Consider the following 23,712-nt stretch of genomic DNA (forward strand, 5'->3'; position numbering starts at 1 on the left):
TAAACCAATGAGAATTAAAATAAAATGTGAAAGTGTAAGTGTTTCACTTGCTTCGACCTGAACTTCCCCAGTGGGTAAAGTTAGTTTAATGTTTGAAATTTGTTTGACTTTCAGGATAATACCTGTTCAACTCACTACGTTTTTAATATAATACCATGGTAATATAACACAAAGCATTACAAATGTAAACTTAATAATAAAAAAAAAAAAATGAAAATATAAAAAAAGTTTGCTAGATGTTTCATGACATCATTTTTCCCTGCATCCGCCATATTTGTGACCATCAGCAGGAGGAAACAACCGTGGTGATCGGAAAAACACCTGTGAAAACATTTAAATAAAAATTGCTTTCAATCCATGCCAAGTCCCAGGAAAAGTGAACACAGGTCTAACGTCAGCACAAATATTGCCAATTTGACTTTCGCGGACATTTAGATATGTTATCCATGATTCATCTCTGTAGGCCAACGAGTCTGATGTGTGACTGGTGAGCACACGCGGCTACCGGTACCTCATCGCAGTGCCTAGCAAGTAATCCTGGGACCCCTGACTGTATATTGCTCTGGGCCCCTAACATATTAAAAAATATAGTTTAGAATTTGTTATGGGCCCACTGGACCTGTGGGCCCCTAGAATCACTTCCACCTTTCACACCACTAGCTATGGCCCTTTCCTTGGTTCATTTAAATATATTTGATTAGACAGTACACAAAATAACTATATAGCATTTATACTGTAACTAGTTGGTTTTAAAATCAATTTTGTAAAACCATTCGTAAAACCAGCTGTTGTAATGCAAAAGAGCAGCTGTACTAGTTGAGCTTTACCCTACTGACCTGCAGATGGCCATATATTAAACATTTTCAAGAGCTTTGAGTACTTAAACCAGTGGTTCTCAACCCTGTTCTTGGAGACCCCCCATCACTGCACATTTTGGATATCAAATAGTCAAATCAAGTAATTCTTTTTTGTTTTGTTTTTTTCAGCATTGTTTACTTAAAAAAAGAAATACCCCACATGTTGTGTGTCATGACAAGTTTCAAGTTATACTGAAAGATACAAATATTTATTTAAAAACTAAACAATGGCTTCATGAAAATCATTCCATTTTAATTCACTTCATTTTATTCATCCACTAAAAATCACCTTGAGACCAGTTGAAAAGTTGGTTGAAAAGAATTGCAAAAAGGGCCAATGTAGTTCTGAGAATGCAATCTAATTTGTAGTCATACATTTTTATTTGACATAAGTTGACATAAGTTAATTGACACACGTTGGCTCCTTAGGATGAATCAGTTGTTGTACTGTATTTCTAAGACGCTTTGGATAATAGCATCTGCAGAATGAATACATGTAATTGTCCAAAAGTGTCCAAATACATTTTGGGGACACTGTACACCTTGTATTTATTATGCACAAATCTAAGAAATCTACATTGGTAAAAAGGAAAACCTCAGCCAAAATGTAAATGGTTATATCTATAAAAAGAACACCTCAGCAAACATTTAAATGAGTACAGCTCAGCAATAGAAACATAATAACTTTTCTTTTTACTTCAAGGCATAAAAAAAAATGAGGAAAAAAATTAGAGCAGATCAAGTTTAGTTTGTATTTTCAGGAGATGCTGCATAAGATTCCTCCACTGCTCCTCCTATGTGATCTCAGATTGTTGATCTCCATCTGCAGTCGTGAAGCCTCCTTCTGAAAGCCAAGCTGTAGAAGAGCCTCCCTCTCCTGCAGTGCAACAGAAACAAACACAACTGAACAGAAGAGCTGACACAGATCCAAGCCCTAACTTTGAATGGGGAATTGCTCACACATTCACTGAAATGACAATATGATGTATGCAGTATGCAGAAGCTGTAAGAGTAGCCCAACATTTGAACATCATGAGTCAGGTTTTATGCGCTCGTGCAGCTTCCCTGCTTTGTTGGGAGGGTAGTATGCCATTCCAAACTCTGCCTGATCCTGCGTTCCAGTTTCCAATTTCCTACAAGGAAAAGTGCAATGGAATGCCACTTTAAGTCAGACTTCCAACTTGGAAACTCATGTGAAAAGATGCAGGTGAATGATTTCATGCAAACATGTCGCCACCCAGATTTACAATGATAAACATTCACTCTTATTAAATAATTTACATCAATTACTCAAAGTTCCTAGATTACATGATAATGAAATTTTTTTAGCAAATGTTTGCAGAGCCACAGGTTCAAAACACGATAAAGTATACTCTCTTTTGTTTATCATACACCTGTAGGAAAAAAGCAAGCATTGCAGCATTGTTTATCAGTTTGGTTGCTATGAGACATTTTGACAATTGAATACCTGCTAAGTTAAAGGTTTCTTCATGGAAAAGTATGCAGAAAAAAGTGTCACGAGATATCTCACTGGTCTCTGTGACAGTGGCCACTATTTTGCACAGTTTTTTCTTCTGCTGTCTCAAAGCTCATTTGGTATATTTGAAGTGCAGGGTTTTGGAAAGAGGGGGGTGTAGCTAATCCAATGATTAAGCTTGTGGAAATTCGAGACTGGCTAAAAATGGCTTACAGCACCTTTAACAGGAGCGTTGCAGTTTTGTTTCCTTACATGTCATCTTCCGAGCATCGGGCAATGGAATGCCTTGATGGCCGGAGATCTGACATAAGAAGTAAGAATATCCCACATCCGACTTTGAATGGAATGCAGTTATTCAGGCATGAAACTATACATGGCTGATAGGTTCTTTGAACTTGTTACCTGTTAGACAAGTGGCTCGCTTACATGTAATGAGTTAAGCCAATTGGCTTGCATGGTGTAAGCTGATTTTCCTCTGAAAATGCTATTTGCTTGGGAGGTTGCTGGGGTTTTCTTTTATCAACTCGCACGGCAAGGTCAGCTTTTGTCCATAACGCATAGAAGCGTGTCTTTAACCAGGTAGGCTTAGCCAAATCTGGCTGGCACACATCAATATCTAATAATTCCATACAAATTTACTAAGTCACTCATAGGCTAAGTCACTAGATAAATAAACTCTGGGCTATCCTTGTCCAGATGAACATCATGAGTCAGGTGTTATGCGCTTGTGCAATTAACAGCTCAAAAAATTAGGGCTGCCCCCTAATAGCTGACCAAATGTTAGTCGATGAGAAGAGTCTTGGTCGACCAAGTTTTGATTGGTCGGTTGGTCGCAGAAAAAAAAAACTCCATAGGAAACCAACAAACACCGGTATTAGATGTTGGTATTACACTATGGGGTAATTTTCATTAAGCAGGGTTAGGGTTAAGCCTACACAATAAAACAAGACACCTTGATTTCAAACTTTTAACTTATTAACTAACAAAAAATTCAAATGAAACTGGAAAAAAAATTAAGTTCAACTAAAATGTGTTTTGTTCAACTATTTGAAAGATGGCTTTACAACAGTTGACAACATCTCTCTGGCAAAGAACCGACTTCATCTGTGCATTCTCTACCAGTTGGGTATTTCGTTGTCCGGGAAAATACATCATGTGTGTAAATAAATTTGTTTTGTTCCCTCCTTCACAATAAATATATATACATATATATAGCAATATCCAATTGCATCGGCAACCCCTGGGCTGAGTGATCGGTGAATATTCTGGCTTTAGTGATTTTGCATTGAAAATTCAATTAATTTAAAAAACAAAAAACTTAAAATCAAATATATTTCTAAATTCAAATTGCACTCCAAACAAAATGAAAAAGCAATTAAAATAATGACGTGATAAAAAAATAAATAACATATATAAGTAACCACCTTTCAATTTACCATCAGGCAAGTATCCGTCTAAATATGCAGGAGGAAAATTACTTACAAAAATGAAGACATAAAAACAATTATAAATGTCAAAATAATAATAATAATGATGATAATAATCACTGAAATATAAATCATGGTTCGAGGTGAATGTGTTTTTATATTATTTTATGTTTTAATCACAGATGTTTAGGCTGTAGAGTTGTAGTCACAATGAACTGCTCTGTGGAAATAAAGCGAACTGAACTCAAAGCACCTCCTGAGCTGAGATGTCTGAGGTTCATTTGCAGCACTCATAGATGATACTGTTCTTGCAAAACAAAAATAAAAAACATTCAGAAGACAGAAACAAAGAAAGAGTGAGAACCTTTTACATGCACATGTTCCATGTGAACGCATGCCTCTGTACAAACAATGGCTTTTCTGTCATCTGTTCTTAATAATATAATAAAGTGTGTTTCAAGCGCGTCTGTGTGTCTACGGGCAAATTATTTGTAATATTAATTTGATAACAATAATAGCCTAATAATAATTTAATACATGGGAAAACGAGCCAAATATCGTCTTATGGTCAAAGGCATCAGCTATTAGCGATCACTCTGACCATCGTTGATCCCCGAGATCATCGTCTGTCGGCACAACCCTAATGTGCATTTCTCTATATAAATTAAAAAAAAGTTCAGACTCCTTGCTGGTTTTTCTGACACATTCAGAATCATTACCGCTTTTGCCGGTGTCGCTGTTTCTCGCTGCATGTGTGCACTTGTAAAATGTATATTTTAAAGGCTCATTATTACGGTTTAGTATTTCTCTGTATTGTAGAACAGTGTAAGCAATGTTACTTATAACAGTCTTTCTCAGCCCTGGAAATCAAACCATTTTCTGATGCCCCCCAAAATATATATATTTAAGTAATTAATATCATAAATGTGCGACTAGTCGACTAATGGCTTAAATTAATGCCTACTAGTCAACTAGGAAAATCTTTGGCAGGGGGCAGCCCTACAAAAAATACACAAGTTTTAACAGAATCATTAATGTATGTGCTTTATAAAATTGTAATATTCACATTTCTGCCTTTAAACCCTCCGAAATTTGGCATTCACTTCCATTGTAAGTGCCTCACTGTAACTTTGGTTTTTGCTTTTTTTTTAGAACAGGACGGATGAGTCAGAATTAATCTTTGTGGTAATCAACATTATGCCACAAATGCTGTACACTGAGCTGAAGTTGTATTGAACCCGGAATATTTCTTTAAAGGAATAGTTCACCCAAAAATGAAAATTATTCATTATTCACTTACCCTGATGTCATCCCAGATGTGAATGACTTTCTTTCTTCAGGAGGACACAAATTAAGATTTTTAGAAGAAGATAGATCTCTGTCAGTTCCTTATAAAGGAAGCACACAGGTGCCAGCACTTTGACGGTCCAAAAGTCGTTTCAGTAGTTTGCAAGTTAATGTAATCCTGCTTAGAGGAAGTGTAAATGTGAGTGGCTTGCTGTTCTGGGCGAAGAGCTCGAGGCTCGACCTGAACTCTTTCAAGACTTAGATGTTGGGGGTTAGGGTTAGGGTTAGGGTTAGGTGTTTTCTAGTTAACTTGAACCAGACTTGTGAAGATTTGAAAGGACACTTGTTGAAACATTTATAACATTTAATATTTAGATTTTAACGTACATTTCCATTACATATTCGACCCTTTGGTAATTAAAAATATTACTATTTTTATTACTATTTCTATGCAACTTTTGAACTTGTGCTTAAGAAAAACTTAATGGAAACGCTTGATATGTGCAAACATTCGCATAAAATCTAGGGCTGCATGATTTGGACGTCATATTGCGGTTATTTAGAAAAATATTGTGACTGCGATTTGAGCTGCAATTATGATAGACAATAAAACAATTTAATGTTTTACCAACTGCCAAAAGGCTACTGGGGTTTTCACACTTGAGTTCTCTTAAAAAGAACCAAACTGAGACCTTTATTTCAATTCACTCACAAACAAACAAATATACAAACAGTAAAGGAAAAACACTGTCTTCTTCATGTTCAAATTGGGTGAAAAAAAAAGGGTCTCAGCCCACTCAGTCAACTGGAATATTAGGGATGCTCCAATCAGGATTTTAACATCCGATCTCCAATTTTCTTTTCATCTAATCATCCGATGCTGATCATTTAACTTTTTATCAGCTGCTCTGAGCATAAAGCTTACATATAACCAGTTTTGACAATGTCACTGTTAACTGAATTTCTCTGTTGAGAAATGCATTATATTATAGTATCTAAACATTTTATAAAGATTTATTATGTGTACCTCACTTCCTTTTCATTTTGTCAAATGTTGGTAATATTAGTTCCGCTTTCACTTGTTGCACTGGGAGTGTAATAAGGGTGACACGCTCTCTCGTGAGGTAAAAGAAATTACAGGAGAATGGATGAAAAGCGCAAGTTTCTGGACTCTACAGATGCTACTGTTAATGCTATTTGCTCAGCAATCATTTAATAAAGATCTTTGAATTATACCCCATCTTGTATTCTGCATTATTATGATACCTGCACCTGGCGGAGACTGCTCCAGATGCTGCTACCGCAGATGATAATAAAAACTGCTTCACACAGTATGCACCGGTTTAGTGTAAATAAAGCACTTAGCGCACGTAAGCAAACGGAACCGAACACTTCTGTTACATGAGATGAGATGGAGCACAGAACTGCTCTGAAAACACTGTAATAATGCTCTAACTTAATATAGACTGGACAGAGCAGCGCAAATAAACTATAAAGCAAGCAGACTATTTATTTAACTAATTAAATTTAATAATCGCATGAGATCATATCGCAATTTCAATTTTATTTCAATTAATTGTGCAGCCCAAATAAAATCTAATGCCCTATGCCAGGAGTTTTCAAACTGGGGGCACAAGGGGGTGCTAGGGGGTCTGTGTCAATTTGTACTTTTCTTTTTAGATAAATACATGGATAGACAGACAGACTTGTGTTCCCACTTCTTACCTTAAGTTTGGCTTCCATCACTCGATCATTGTCTTGCCTCATTCTCTCCTGTTCTTTCTCCATCCTCTCCGTGACCTGCTTAACATGCTCATCTTGGGTTCTTTGCATGTCATTAATCATCTGAAGCTGTACCAGGTTTTGTTCCTCTAGACCCTTTTGCTTCTGTTCCAAGACATCATTCTGTAGTCTTGCAGCTATAAAGACAGACAGAAAATGAAGAAAATCAAGCTGTGGGAATAATCAGGTTATATTCTAACATTTCAATCTCACTGAGATACTGTGCTGTGGTGGGACCTTAGAGAGCTGACGCAGAAGCCAAAAAGTCAGTCTGCATGTGTACATAGACCAACAATTAAAATAATATCGCAGATATAATACAACAACGCATCTTGTGTGAATGGCCTATAACTCGGACAGATTTATAGTTGCTAAATTAATGCTGTGGACATTGATAGGCTATTATATGGAAACAAAACCTGTACTCCGAAAGCCACTTATTGTAATGTTTCCAATTTAATGATTCTCGTCTCCCTCTATAATGACTATCTTCATTTGGGGGTTTTCTAAGCAAAAATTGATATATGCCATTAACTGCATTAATTAACTGGCATATCATGTAATTATAATTGATTAACATTTTTAATCAATCATCAGCCTTACCTAATGTTTTGGACCTGGTATGGACCAGATTACTTGTAATGTCCTAATGTATAAAACTATAGGTTTCAAAAAAACACGTACTTTCTTATTCACCGTAGGTTAGACAGGAAAAGAAGATTAACAGGTATGTTGTTTAGACAGTGTTTAGGCATGTAACCAGACTGGTATGTGCACAAACAGTGTGTGCATCTGAATCAGATTTCCGTTAAAGCAAGTATTTAGTGTAAATATGATTTTTACCCTCTTGCTGGTGTTGCGCTTCAGTTAGAGAATCATCAGCAGCTAAAATGATCATTCCAGAATCCTCCTTCTCTTCCCAATATTTACTCAACACCTCCTCACTCTGTAGAAAACACACACACATTATTAAATTTCTAAAAATAAATTCTTTTTTTTTTTTTTAGGTCTATTTGTTTACTTAGTTTATGACAATCACTTTGTTCATTTTAAGAATGACCTTTTAACTATAAATTAGTAGTAATAGAACAAAGTTGATAAAAATGTGGCAATCTTCCCCACACCTTCGAGATTAGTACTGAACCAGCTCTGCAAAGATCTTAGATTAACCTCTGTCCATATCTAGCAGGTATTTTTAAATGTTATCTGCAGTGATCATTAATGTTCTCCGAGTGACTGTCTTCAATAAAGAAAAAACAATAAATGCAAGCGATCATTGTGCATTTATATTTATGAGTGTCTGCATTTTGTACCATTATTTGTGTGTGTGTTTGTGATCTGTACTCCTCGGCTAGCTTTGAAAGTGTGTCTCTGTACTGTCTGTATCCTCCAGGTTTCAAATACGATCCGTCACGGAGGGCATTTTCCAGTGGCTCAAACACACAAAGCAGAACTGTCTGACACTCTCTCACAGATGCTTCCTTATTCTGTTCACACAAATCTTCATATACTTTTTGAATCTTCTCCTGAAAAGAGCAAAAGTAAGAAAGATAGACAGAGGGAATTAGACATGTCAAGGTACTGTATAACTCTTCAGTTAACATACACAATTGTGTTATCATGGAAAAAATACTATATTACATATTGGCCAAACTGTTCAGATTTTTATAAAACACACTATAGCTTAATTTCCATCAAAATCCAGTCAAGATTCACAACACTAACACAAACCTTGCTATAGGCTTTTTAGTATTAAATTAGTGCTGTCAGTTGATTAACATTTTTAATCGTGATTAATCACATAATTTTTTGTAGTTAATCGCAGTTAATCACAGATTTTAAAAGTGCTGAAATTTGACACTATATATACTTCTTTTCTTGTCAAAATTCATTTATTTCCATCTTAGGAAAGGAAACAAAATAATATATAGCAATATAGTGCTTTATTTAATTTTTCCAAACAAAGCCTTGTACAATATAAAGAGAATGCACTCAAATATCACCAATTCAAGTAACATCAAACATTTCCCAGAGTCTAAGTGGAAATTTGACTAATTGAAAGAACTAGTCCCCGCATAGGTTGCATATTCATTGCATTGGGCATTAAATCCCATAAACTGTCATTCACCACAATATTAATCTGCCGGTAGACTGTGGCTATCCACTTTCCTACAGCAATCGTGAAGCTGAGTCCATGATTCGCATCAGAGCGTCGAGTGCCGCTTTTAACTCACCATGAAAAGCGTTTGCAAACAAAAACGTCTCATTCTGCATTTTGGTGATTTTTAAGATTTGGTGTGCTTCTGTGGTAATTAAAACGTGTTTTACATAGAAATCAAGTTTTTTTTCAGCCTATCACAAGTCCCATCTGTGCTTGTTTTGTACATCGAATAGTGTTAAGAGCTCCTTTCTCCATCATTTTATCACTAACAGGGAAGTGCTGTCAGAGATTCTTTTATTTATTGAGATAACCTCCACGGCTCTATCACAGAAGAGAGCGTAACAGTCAACTAGAATGTCTATGGAACCGCCGCATTATGCTATTTTATGCTAAGCTTGTAGGCTCAACTTGGTATAGGGGCTTTGTCGCTATGGTGTGTGTGTCAGTGTAATCACTCGGTGCGGTCACATTACACAGGTTCCGCCCTTCACACAAGTGTTTATGCTGTATTAACGGTAAATGCGTTAATCGTGATTAAGAAAAATTTACGCGCTAGACTTTAATTAATCGCATGCGTTAACTCATTAATTCTGACAACTCTATATTAAATATTTGCTAGGTTAATGCTCACTTGAATTTGTTTTTGATAATTAGACAGGACATAATGGTCCCTTGGAAGCCTGTCTAAAACCTTAGGAGGAACTTTCAGACAAAAACACTAATAAGTCATTGACAGATGACTGACTCACAGCTATGTGTGTTTAAATCACCAAGTTAAAGTCCAAAGTTTCAACCTTACTGAGATGCTGTGATGGGACCTTTAGCGAGATGTAAGAGGTCTGCTACCTGATCAAGTCAGTTTTTCAAGTACAACATCAGGTTAGGGTCTAGTTTGAAATTAATTAAAAATGAAATACGTAACTTCTTTCACGAATGCGCTCTCACTCACAGACACGTGAATGGACTAGTTTGGGGCTGTTCACACCAAACGTTCTTTTGTGTGTGTCTGTTCAGTTTTTCAATTGTTTTTCTATGTAAACATGCATTGGATGGATGTCTTTGACCGTTGTACTGCATCTTGCTGTCTTTTCAGCATCTCATGCAGGACTGCCTCATTTTTTTGAACAGACTGTGTCAAGTTAAAAGAACTACAATTTTTAAAAATGCATCTTGAGACACCTTCATTCCATTTCATTCCAGGGCCAGAGTGTGTATATATATATATATATATATATATATATATATATATATATTAGGCAACATAGGAGATCAGGCAGCAGCACAAACGCACCCACAACATCACTGCTGAATGCAATTTGCCCGTGAATTTCAATCTAGAGGGGTGATTCTGTCTGCTATATAGCGGAGGATGCAACAGACCACCAGGATCTGACATACTGTGCCGGGACTAAACAGCACTACGCTTGACTACACCACACATCTGGATAGTATGCCAGGTTATAACACTCTTCTTCTTTATTTTATCATTACTTTATGAATTATTGCTGATATGATCGATAGAAAATGAACATAAACATCTCTTTTAAATAAAATACATTTTTTAATCTTCTTTCATCTGGCAGTTAAAGCATGATCTAAACTGAGGCAGGCAATTTTTGTGAATGATGCGCAATCTATAATAAGCCTAATTTACATAGAAAGTAGGCATGTTTGCACAGAAAGGAATGACAATGACTTAATTTAAATTCTCAAGACACTACACAATTTCAGCGCTGACTGCACCTTCTTAAACTAGATTGCAGGTGGTTAGTGAATAAGATGCAGGTTTAGGTGCTGAAATACCAGCCGCAAGTGGCACAACTGTTTAGTGAAATTGACCCTGTAAGTTCACTTTTACTGTACTGTTGAAAATGTTGCCTACAATGCCATAGCCTATTGCAACAAATTGAATTGCTTGGAGAAGAAATTATAAAGAGAGTGAGTGATTTTGGGTTCCCTTTGAAGACAGTCACTTTGACGCTGCATCATTAGCTGACGTTATGTGAACTTCTCCCAGGAGTTTCGATCTCTAAAGCCCATATAGAATCACGCCAATCTATTGGCAGATGGTGCTTGACGCTCACCCCTTTGTGCTCGCATCATCGCAGACATTTAAACTGGAGAACAATGCCATATCCAAACACAACCGCCGATGCCGGCAGTCTGTTACAATGCGGGACACGCTGATTTTACAACTAGAGATACAGTCTATCCTTGACAAGGGTCCAATAGGGCATGCCGGCATGCAAGGCACAGAAAGGCTTGTACAGCTGTGATTTTCTGGTCGCCAAGAAAGACGGAGGGCTGCGGTCCATCTTGGACTTGAGGCAATTGAACCAGACACTCAGTCTCAATTCATGATGGTTACTCAAAGACAAATTATGTCTCATGTCAATCTGTTTGACTGGTTCATGTCGGTGGACCTGTAGGAGATGTAATTTCATGTACAGATAGTCCCTCGCAACAGGCCATCCTTGAGATTCACCTTTGAGTGTGCTGCATTTCAGTTCAAGGTCCTTCCCTTTGGCCTGTCCATGGCTTCTCGCATATTTACAGAATGTGTGTCAATGCGGCGCTGGCTAGACTGAGGCTGAGCGTTGTCTGTGTATTGAACTACCTCGGCAATTGGCTGCTGTTAGCACAATATGAGGAGTTGCCGTGCAAGCACAGCTTATGCACTTGGAGTTTTTGGGCTTCAAAGAAGTGTCTTTTTGCCTAGTTGGCAAGTTTCCTTCTTGGGAATGAAACGACTAGGAGACCATGATGGCTTGTTTGACAAACGGCAGTATTGTCTATCCCCCAATGCTTGACAGAGTTCAATCCAGGAGTACCTTTACCGCTGCGAGAGCTCCAGTGGATGTTGAGGTTGATGGCTGCTGTGACTGCGGTCACCCCTCTGTGGTGACACAGTCACTTAATTCTCCTTGTGACGAGCTGCAGTGTAGCCATGCTCGCAATTTTAGAATGTCTTCATTCTGTCAGAAGTATATTGTGTTGGGCCAAGTGGTCAGACACAAAGTTGTCATGACGGACACATCCAGCTCAGGCTGAGATGCCCTGTGTGAGGTCATCCAGCATTCGGCTTCTGGACAGGTGAGCAAGCCATGTGGTACATAGACTGCCTAGAACTGTTTGCAGTCTTCTTGGATCTGGAAGCGTTTCAGGCAGATGTCAGATTTCATGTTCTGGTTCGTACAGACAGCACTGCAGTTGTGGCATACATAAATTGCAAAGGGAGTGTGTGTTTGCCGTGTCTATATCTTCTGTCTAAACATGAAATGCACATCCCTGGTCACCTGAATTGTGGGACAAACTTGCTCTCACATCAGGGAGTCAGACCAGAGGTGTGGAGACTGTATCCTCGGAGAATTCAGAGAATTTGGAAGATATTCAGGGAAGCTGAAGTGGACCTGTTGAAGACGAAGCACTGTCGCCTTTTGTTCACCATGACTCAAGTTTCACTTGACGTGGATGCCCTAGCTCAAAAATGGGCAGCGAAATGCACATACTGTTTGCGTTCCCTCCTGTCAGCTTGCTGCACCAAGTGTTGTGCAAGATTTGGGAGGACAGGGAAACCATGCTGTTGGTTGCGCCGGAGTGGCCCAACCACACTTGGTTTTCGGAGCAGGTAGGGCTGCTGGATGCTCCTCCGTGTAGAATTCCCTTGAGGAGAGATCTGCTCTTGTAGGCTCAAGGCATGATCTGGTATCCCAGACAAAGCTGTGGAGACTCCATGTCTGGCCCTTGAACAGGGCTAGTGAGACACACAAGGGTTGTCACAACCAGTGCTTGACACCATTACAAGCCAAAGCACCCTTGACGAGGCAGCTTTATACCTTGAAATGGTGCCAGGTGTTCCTTCCAATGGGAGAACCCAGCACGTTGCTACAAGAGCTTTTGGATGCAGGATTCTCTCAATCGAAGCTCAAAGTTTATGTAGCTACCATAGCGGCAGGACATGACCCTTTGGGTAGTTTGTCACTAGTAAACATCCTTTAGTAAGCAAATTCTTAAGGGGAGCCAAACGGCTGAGGCCTAACTACTGTCCCAGTCTGGGACTTTAACATGGGCTATGGAAACGCTGTTTAAGTTGTTAGATGCGGTGAGCTTACACATACTTTAGTTTAAAGAATGTTCTGCTACTCGCTTTGGCTTAAGTTAAAATTAAAAGCAGGCTGGGCTTCCCATAACACCTTTGCCAGGTTCTATGATCAGGACTTTTCCTTCCTCTCTTCCCAAACATTGGCTGTGAAAGAGGGTTAATATGTCAATGTTTCAGTACACTGATTGGCTAGTGTCATTGCTTGTAGTATCTTTGCCAGGTTTTATAACCTAAGCGCACTTTCTTCCCACTGTGAATCCGAACATGAAAATGTTTAATGTTTTAACTAAGCTTTTAGCTAGTGAGCTTAGTTCTGGCATCTGAATCTGTAGAATGGCTTTATGGTATACAATTCCCATAGTGTTAGCTACTGACACAGCATCGTAGCAATCGACTTGAAAGAGAACCGAGGTTAAAGAGGAGTGAGCCAAATAATAAAAGACTGATATGCTCAAAAAAAGCTGTTAACTTAAATGTTTTCTTTAAATGCTATATATATATATATATATATATATATATATATATATATATATATATATATATATATATATATATATATATATATATTAGATTATCTTCAAGATTATTTTTAATTTAAATGTGATTCATGATTCTCCTTTCTTTCTGGAGCTTTCAGATAATGCATTTCATTGCCTGCAATTACTGCTGCATGCTGTTTTGTTGTGCATTTGATAAATAAACTTTGACTTTACAGGTGTGGATAATATTGGACCACCAGTGTACCAGATGGTTATACCTGCTTTAGGGGATCAAGCTGGTTTTTGGTACATGGTAGCTGGTCAAGGCTCACCTACAAGCTCAGCCAGGTCGCCATGGGCTGGTCAACAAATTGCACCATGTTCCAAAAATCTGCTTGACCACTCTTATCTGTCAGACCCGCTTGGGACAGCAACTGCAATCCAAAAACCAGCTTCACCACTTTAAGCTGGTATCTAGTAGCTGGTTTGTTGGTGGTAAAAGATTGTCTACCAGATCATGAAGAATCAAGAATATCATGAAGAAAGTTTGTAGGGTCATTAACTTTGCCTGGAGTTAAGTTGGTGGGGCTGTTAACATTCACCTGTTGACTGACATGGTCATGCACACCAATTTCCTTCATTTTTCGAAAGCATATACTGTATAAATGAGACTAATCACAGAAAACCTTTGACTAAAATCACCATTAATCTTTATTCTAGATTTATGTCTCTATAATTATCTCTCTATAATTATTGTCTCTATAATGTCTCTCTCTGTATTGGTGATATGTTTGCAGGTACCGCAAGTTCTCGTTGGTATATCTGCTCTGTGTCATTGAAGGATGTGCTCATGAAAACTTCAATGGCTTTCTTCTCTGCACTTTCATGGATGCTAGACAGCTGTTTTGAAGCAACTGGAATCTGGATCAAACTGAAGATCTCAGTCCTGTAGAGCTGCAGGGCCTCGTCTACTGCTTGGGCATTATGGATCTGAGCCAGGGACACCACTGCATTTTCCAGACATGGAACATTTCCTGTGCGGATCGCCTGAACATACAACTCAGCCAGACTACCCAGAACTGCCAATAAACAAGACACATTTTTTATTGGTTATTCAGCCTTTTATTTGTTCATTATATCATCTGTTCATTGAGGAGTGATCTAAGGTTGTCATGAAATTCTGCAGTTTCATTCTTTAAAGATCTTTGTTTTAGATACTGTTTTAGATGTTTATTAATAATGCTATTGGAAAACATCTAGAAGATACACACAAAAAAAAAGATTCTAAAGTTCATAAAAACATACTGAAAATTCCGGAAATAAAGTTGCAACTGAATATGTCACACCGAGTCAAATTGCACTGAGAGAAAACTCATAATAATATAATATATCCTGTATAAGTTGCCGTGTTGCTCAGCATGTGAAGTCACTCCGTAAAGATTATCTCAAGATCTTTGCATCCTACCATGTTGTATTTGGGTTTGTTTTAATCAAGAGTAATTATGTGTAATAATTTTCCTTTTCTGTTTATGTTTTATGAAAAACAAAATGCTACAAATGAGCCACATTTTACATTTTCTGTGTGCTTTCCCATACAAATAAATATTTAGTCTGCCAGTTAAATATTATGCTAGTTGTATTATATTCATGAACGTTAACATTAACAACTGTCGGTCAAAGATATTTCTGAAATTTGCAATGCTTTCTGCTATGGACTATTTGTCTGGCTCACTAACTGAATATTTTTACTAAGGGTGTGATCAGGAGTTGCTTGTGACAGCAATTTTACAGTAATCTTAATTTGTAGCACAATAATGTAATGTTAGACAGAACAATTAAACTGCATGGCTGCATTTAAAATTTTGTGCAAAATACTCTGAATAGACCACTTAAAAATGCTATGGTATGTTGTTTTTACTTTTTTTATATATGTTCCGAGAGGTACAGGTTCTGACCTGTTCCAGTGACTGTGCGACCTTCCGTGACAGTTTTTGACTCTGCACTGCCGTAGATGTATTTGCAGAAAATGTTTGCTTCCTGCAGGAACTCTGAATCCAGCTCTGCTTCAGTCAGCTGCTCCATTCTTCTCATCTCCTTCGTTCCAGCAGGCCGAGGAAACACAAAACACTTTCTCACCGCAAAGAAATTCCGCAGACAGCGGCGGGGCAGGTTATACTGCTCAATCTGAGGTGAACTGCCTTTAAATAAAAAAATAAATGAGAAGTAAAAGCCAACAACTTTAAATGTAAAGTGTGTCCAAAATGTATTTGGACACTTCAGCCACACTTATATGTTGTGATGAAAACATCCTCTTTCCCTGATGTTAATTTTAGAAGAAAGAAACTTAGCTATGCCCACAGATAACCCCCACATTGTGATCATGTGCCAATAACACTGGGGTTCCTCTATTCAGGACGCAGCAGGACGCAGGATGCGAGGATGCCATGTGCAGAGGAGGGGAAACTCAGTGGCAGGTGATCATGCCCTGATACTCGGGACAACCAATCAGAACGCCGCATTGGTCTGACGATGTGGAAACCAAAACTTTCTGGACATGTTGTATAGTTAGTCAAATTGCGACAGAGAAGAGTGAGAGTTAGTTTTCCAATCCCTTCCAATGCCTTTCCAGATTTGTGTATGTTAATAACAGCAAAATAAGTGTTTGTATGCCTTATTGTAAATAAGTTACTATCTAAACTGTAAAAAATTGCCAGGATTTTACAATATTTAACAGTAATTTCTTACAATAAAATACTGTATTCAGAATTTTACTGTAAAATCAATACAAGCTAGGTTATTTTCTGTCATAACACAACAAATTACTGTGAAAAACTAAATTACAATATCGCACTGCATTGTGGGATAATAGTGTTTCATTTGAAGTAACCGTTATAGTGTTTAGTGTTGCCTTTGGATGGGAACTTTGACTTTACAGTACTTCATATGAATTTTCTTCCATCTAGTGCAATTGAGTTTCAAACACAATTTATTGCACTGTGATGTATGGAGAAAATTTGATTAAAATTAGTTTCAATTGAATGATTGACTATGTGTGGTCATGGCGTGTAAGCTACAATATATGACGTAATTGAAAGTAAAGAAATGCTATCATTTTAAATAAACAATGAGGGAGGGATGTTTGCAGTGGTCGCTATAATGTGGATCTTGCTCTCGGTGGGGCGCGTGGTGAGTTGTGCATGGATGCCACAGAGAATAGCGTGAAGCCTCCACATGCGCTAGGTCTACGCGGCAATGTGCTCAACAAGCCATGTGATAAAATGCGTGGATTGACGGTCTTAGGCGCGGAGGCAACTGAAATTCATCCTCCGCCACTCGGATTGAGGCAAGTCACTACGCCACCACGAGGACCTAGTGTGCATTGGAAACTGGGCATGCCAAATTGAAAAAAAAAAAAAAAAAAAAAAAGATGAGCTTGCTGCACGCTAGGGCCTGCACAGACTACTTGACAATAACTAATGTAGTCAACACAGTTAGCCTAATGTCGATTAGTCGCTTTCCACGTGATTTACAAAAACGCTTCTGTAGGAAATACAGCGGGGGGCGGCAAGGGAAGACTCATTCAAAGCTCTATCTGATTTGTTAGGGTTAGGTTTAGGGGTTGGTTTAAGGTTGGGTTATAGTTTCTCTGACCAATCAGGTAGCGCTTTCCTGATGAATATTAATGAATTGTCCAATCAGTTATCGCTTTACTAATGAATATAAACGATTCTTCCCTTGCCATCCTACATATATGAAACTCGCCAGTGTCTATCTATTGTATACTGTAAAATTCAGTGGGTAGGGGAGTGGAATTTCTGCCCCACCTGTGGTAAGGGGTGGGGATGGGGGTGTCATGACTTCACGACTAGTCAACTAATTGGCTTGACTAGTCAACTAATTAAAATCAGTAGTCGTGCAATGACAAAAACAGCGCGAGCCGATTCACAAACAAATGACTCCTTCGTGACAACAAATCACTCAAATGTGAGTGTTGGCACCATGTGGTCTCACTAATTATTGCAAATAACTCCAGGCACATTCGCATTCTGTGCGTTCAAAGACACGCAGTTAGACAAATCGGGCCACATGTTCAGTGCTCGCACTCTGCTGATGACGAGATTTGCATCACGTGTTCCGTACGCGGATGCTCAGCAACCACTGTGTCTGTCTCAACCTGCCATAGTTATTTTATGAGCATTGATTGAATTATTGACTTATAATATCACACAAATAGATTTACTTTTCATTGTTGTCTGATTGATAGAGCATCATTACAGCACTACAGGAGTGAGTGAAAGGTGAATGAGTGTGAGTCAGTGATAGTGTGTGTGTGTGTGTGTGTGTGTGTGTGTGTGTGTGTGTGTGTGTGTGTGTGTGTTACAGTATTCCTTACCAGTCTTGAGTGTTAAAGCTCCGTCCAGATATTCATCAGATGTGATCGGTTCATTGTCCCTTATTAGTTCCAGAGTGAAGTCACGAACTGTCCAGACAAATGCTGGAAAAACGCTCATGAATTCTGCAGAATCATCCTGGCCTTCTCTCACAGACTTCACGCGGATGTGCTCTCTCAGCTCTGTCACATAACTATAGACATTTGCATTCAGAAGGAATAACACTTTGTTCTTGTGAATGTATATTGTATAGTAAATGTGTGTAGTGTGTGTTGAAAGGATACTGCAGTTTTTCCAGTGCCATATTGTCTATGACTCCTAAGCTGTTGTACACCAAAGTGCTACTGAGCAGAAGAGCCAGACAGAAGATCCAGGTGTCATGTTTTCCATCCCCCTGAAACATTCAGCCACCATTACAGTAGGTGCATGACATTAGTGCTTTATAGACAGGACTTGATATTATGTAAGGAATAAATTACTGTTGACGGAGGCAAGTTCGTTACACCTCAGGTGTGCATTTGTTTGCAATAATTCAACAGTCCAGAGTCAATAATTCTGCTTTTCATACATACCACATGTATGTCCCTAAAATGCTTGAAAACACAACTATTTCCTCATGCCATCGATTAAGTTGTTGTTACTATTTTGAAACTTTGCAACAAGAACAAGACAAGGTGATACAGCTAAACTCAGCGTCCTCTCACTTTCAACTGCTTTAATTTTCAGCAAACTTAATGTGTAAATATTTGTATGAACATAAAAATATTCAACAACTAAGACATAAACTGAACAAGTTTCACAGACATGTGACTGATTCTCTGCGAGTACGATCAGCTGTCCTTCCTGTCTCCCTGTAGCGCTGTCATAGACGTCTCAGTACAGATATTGCAATTTATTGCCCTGGCCACATCTGCAGTCCTCATGCCTCCATGCAGCATGCCTAAGGCACGTTCACACAGATGAGCAGGGACCCTGGACATCTTTCTTTTGGTGTTTTTCAGAGTCAGTAGAAAGGTCTCTTTAGTGTCCTAAGTTTTTATAACTGTGACCTTAATTGCCTACCGTCTGTAAGCTGTTAGTGTCTTAAACAACTGTTAAACAGGTGCATGTTCATTAATTGTTTATGGTTCATTGAACAAGCATGGAAAACACTGTTTAAACCCTTTACAATAAAGATCTGTAAAGTTATTTGGATTTTTACAAAATTATCTTTAAAATACAAAGATATAAAAAAAAAATGGACGTTTATTTTTTTGCTGAGTTTATTAGCTGTGTAGTTATAGAAAATGTATCAACCCCTTTCAGCGTGTTTCAACTAATTGGAATCAAGAATTCAACAATACTATGGTATACTTTTATTCTATTATAGTTAGGAGCCAAGCCCCCAAGGGACCAGCCCCAATTGTCTCCATTAGTATTATTATTATTATTCTGCCTGAGAATCTATGGCAGCCCTATGAACTATAAATAGAAATATTATTCAATTTGGCACTCAAATAGGGGTGGGCATGAATAGCTTCCATATCAAATTTCTCTAAGACAAACTATATAGTACCACCACCATGTCAGAAATGCACTTTTCTTTTGTGTGTATATTTTGAACTGTTTGTCCTGGAAACAAAATTATTTCTGCATCTGATTACTCTCCTCCTGATGATTCCAATGGACCCTTACATTAAAACTCTGCCCCATTACAGTGGCTGCCATCTTGGATTATGACGTTTACAGTTCAAACTTTTCATATCCTTCAAACTTAATCTGATTTGCCCAAACTATGGCTCAAAATAATCTACAGCCTGAGCTACACATAACTGACCACTAACCATTTTAATTTGTGCTACCATTCAGAAGTTATGCCAATGCAAATTTAACGAGGTCGACATAAACAGGAAGTGAGACTACATCTTGGCAACGCTTTGTCCTATCAAAACAAAATTTGGTATACTTCATAAGGACCATGATCTGAGGTCAAATGCAAAGTTTGGTGACAGCGCCACCTATGGGTCAAGAAATGTCAAAATTGTCTATTAACAAAATTGGCCATAACTTTTCTACCGTTTGTCCTAAAATTCTGATTTCAACAAAACCAATTTTTTCCAACATCAGACATATAACTTTCCACCATTTTGATTTTTATTAAAAAGTAATGTATATTTTAAAAGTTTTGTCCTATTTGAATGAAAATTAGCAGTGGTCTTCAACATCATGTCCTGAGGGTAACTAAGCAGTTTGAAGGCAGTGCCACATATTAGTCAAAATGCTTAGTCAATTTAAACAACATTTTTAATGTATCATTGCTTTCTTATTCTAAGTCTTCTGAAAATGACAGAGAGAAATTTCTAAATGTATTTATTATTATTCTATTTTATTTATTTAAAATCTGCTGCTCTCTGCTTGGAATGTCAACTGAATGGCACAGTGGTTAGCACATTGGAATACAGGTCAAAAGGTTGTGAGTTTGTGTCCAGGAAAGAGCTAAGCTGTAACTATTTTCTCAGAAATAGCTGTAAACTCACAACCTGGAATGTCTCTTGACATCAGTTAGACTTGTCAATTGTGCAGCACAGTGGTTAAGAGCTCTGGGCTTCAGTTCAAAAGACTGGGTGAGCCCAAGTTCAATACCCACTTCAGCTGGTATAAACATTGTGACTCTGTTGCGCCAGAGCCCTTTGCATTGTGCTTAGGGAATAGCTTTAAGGCTTGGCCCCGTAATTGCTGCTTGAAGCTACACTATATTGCCAAAAGTATTCGCTCATCTGCCTTTAGACGCATATGAACTTAAGTGACATCCCATTCTTAATCCATAGGGTTTAATATGACGTCGGCCCACCCTTTGCAGCTATAACAGCTTCAACTCTTCTGGGAAGGCTTTCCACAAGGTTTAGGAGTATGTTTATGGGAATTCCACAAAGTTGGGAGCATGGAATTGTCCAAAATCTCTTGGTATGCTGAAACATTCAGAGTTCCTTTCACTGGAACTAAGGGGCCAAACCCAGCTCCTGAAAAACAACCCCACACCATAATCCCCCCTCCACCAAACTTCACAGTTGGCACAATGCAGTCAGACAAGTACCGTTCTCCTGGCACCGCCAAACCCAGACTCGTCCATCAGATTGCCAGGTGGAGAAGCGTGATTCGTCTCTCCAGAGAACACGTCTCCACAGCTCTAGAGTCCAGTGGCAGCGTGCTTTACACCACTGCATCCGACTCTTTGCATTGCACTTGGTGATGTATGGCTTGGATGCAGCTGCTCGGCCATGGAAACCCATTCCATGAAGCTCTCTACGCACTGTTCTTGAGCTAATCTGAAGGCCACATGAACTTTGGAGGTCTGTAGCGATTGACTCTGCAGAAAGTTGGCGACCTCTGCGCACTATGCGCCTCAGCATCCGCTGACCCCGCTCTGTCATTTTACGTGGCCTACCACTTCGTGGCTGAGTTGCTGTCATTCCCAATCGCTTCCACTTTGTTATAATACCACTGACAGTTGACTGTGGAATATTTAGTAGCGAGGAAATTTCACAACTGGACTTGTTGCACAGGTGGCATCCTATCACAGTACCACGCTGGAATTCACTGAGCTCCTGAGAGCGGCCCATTCTTTCACAAATGTTTGTAGGAGCAGTCTGCATGCCTAGGTGCTTCATTTTATACACCTGTGGCCATGGAAGTGATTGGAACACCTGAATTCAATTATTCGGATGGGTGAGCGAATATTTTTGGCAATATAGTGTATATATATTTTTTTTTTTTTTATTTAATTTTTATTCTGCCAAAGGAAAAGTTCACCCCAAAATGAAAAATATCATCATTTACTATTACTTTCATTATTATTATTAAATAATACTGTGGAAAGTATTGTAGATTGTGTTGCTATTCTGTCTCTGTTGATGCTGAAGGTGTCCTCACCTTGTCCACATCACCAAGTCCCTCAGTGTCCAGCAGCACCAGAGTGTGTCCTGCTTTAGAGGGGTGAGGGACACACCACATCCAGATGCCTTTGGTCTTCGACTCAATAGTGCTGCCGAGAGCAAAGCCTGAGACCACAACAGTGATAAGTATTATTATTATGTGAATATTATTCTTCTGGCATGAGAAATACTTTGCACAGTGTTTCTCTCACCTGACTGTTGTCCTGCCAGGCGGTTCATGAGGTAAGATTTTCCCGTACGATAAAGTCCCACCACAGACACCACGACCACCGGCTCTCTGATGCTGTCCAGAATATCTTTGGCCTCTTTTCTCACACTTAACTGCCCATTACCATCAGTTTCAATGAAACACACTGGAGCTGACATACATGCCATATCTATAATCTCTACAACAGTCAAAAAACTGATTTGTGTACATCAAAACCATAAAAAATAAAAAAACACAATTATTATTACATCATAGACACAACAGCACTCACAAGCAACTCCCAACACCAATCAATAAAGCAACACCAAGATACGTACAGTATGTTTTCAGTTTCTATTCTACATATACATTCTAAAGATTGCATACTTACATGAATGTGTTACATTCAGTCTGAATAACACAGATTTAATATGATTAATAATTACCTTGAGGACAAAAAATCCTTGTTTCGGCTTAAAAGAACGTTTCGTGTTTGCTGTTGTTTGTCTGGAGACAGCTGTGTCCGACCTCAAGCTTGCCTCTCACGATTATCACACCTGAGGTATTTGGGACTTTTGGCATCAAAAAGTTCAGTCATGTGATCAGCCAATAAGAATCAAAATGATAGTGAAAGTACATAGAAATTCCCCATTTTACTCACTGTGGTTAATCTGAGCTCCTGTGTTTCCCCTAAACGATCTGCACTGTTATGAAAGCATGATTAACTATGTACTATTAAATATGTTACTAGTAAATATCAACTTTTACTATGTTAAGGTTTTAATTACCTATATAATATCCATTAACATTAATTTGTTGTATTTAAGTTAGTTATTGTGGAACATACTCAACATAACGCCATATTCAGGCAGATTTTGTGAGTTTGTGCTTCTTGTGCAGCTTGGATGTAAAAATAATAATAATAATAATAATAATAATAATAATAATAATAATAATATTAAAATCTTAAAAAACGGTGTGCTTCACCAGGCCAACATTTTATTTCCTTAAATTGCTGTAATTTCCTTCCAAATGTCTTTTAACCCTTGTGCGACCTTAGAGACATTTTTATCTTTTTCATTTTTGTTTTTTCGATCATTTTGGCTGTGTTAATGCCAACGGCATAAATTTAGCCAAAGGTGTGTATTTTTGGGGAAATTTTGATATTTCAACCTCAGTTCCTATTATACATCTATAATACACTGTATACACAAAATAGTTACACTCAGGACCTTAAGGACAAAAATGTCCCCATTGAAACCCATTAAACCTGCAATATTTGATCCCAGTGCCATTAAAGCATAAAATCATGAATTCTATGATATTATGCTTTCATTCCGGAGCCCTGGCTTCAAAATTTTTATGTTTAATATTTTCCACAAAAAGGCGCCATTTTCCTCATGTTTAGCCTATGGAGCAAATAAATGCTTTTTTCCTATTTTCTGTTTGCTGGATTATAGAGCACTACAGGCGAGTTGAATAAATGATGCAGCTAAAATTGTGTGGGTGTGTTGGTATGGATGTCAGAGTGTCTTTTGAGAAAACAACAGTGGCATTATGTAAACAAACTGGCATTTAAAGGGTTAAAAATTTCCATTTAAAATTAAAGGGAATATTTGGTAGTTATGAT

The 23,712-nt window shown here is 38.2% G+C and overlaps 1 protein-coding gene across 3 annotated transcripts; it reads right to left on the reverse strand.

The window, feature by feature from the left end:
- Positions 1-1,035: 1,035 nt before the first annotated feature.
- Positions 1,036-22,628, reverse strand: LOC127442829 (guanylate-binding protein 1-like). Of its 3 annotated transcripts, none has more exons than XM_051701043.1 (11): positions 22,529-22,622; positions 22,087-22,281; positions 21,873-22,000; positions 18,248-18,357; positions 17,966-18,156; positions 15,528-15,770; positions 14,374-14,651; positions 8,144-8,356; positions 7,674-7,776; positions 6,774-6,967; positions 1,036-1,734 (listed from the first exon to the last, which is right to left on the reverse strand). In XM_051701043.1, exons 2-11 carry the CDS (start codon positions 22,268-22,270, stop codon positions 1,615-1,617), a joined length of 1,764 nt encoding a protein of 587 aa, XP_051557003.1. In that variant the 5' UTR covers positions 22,271-22,281; positions 22,529-22,622; the 3' UTR covers positions 1,036-1,614. The 3 variants fall into 3 exon arrangements, with proteins under 3 accessions (XP_051557003.1, XP_051557002.1, XP_051557004.1); XM_051701042.1 differs by having other exon boundaries at positions 22,087-22,298; positions 22,529-22,621; XM_051701044.1 differs by having other exon boundaries at positions 1,037-1,734; positions 22,087-22,254; positions 22,529-22,628.
- Positions 22,629-23,712: the final 1,084 nt, after the last annotated feature.

Source organism: Myxocyprinus asiaticus, chromosome 6 (assembly GCF_019703515.2).
Source record: "Myxocyprinus asiaticus isolate MX2 ecotype Aquarium Trade chromosome 6, UBuf_Myxa_2, whole genome shotgun sequence".
NCBI lineage: Eukaryota > Metazoa > Chordata > Actinopteri > Cypriniformes > Catostomidae > Myxocyprinus > Myxocyprinus asiaticus.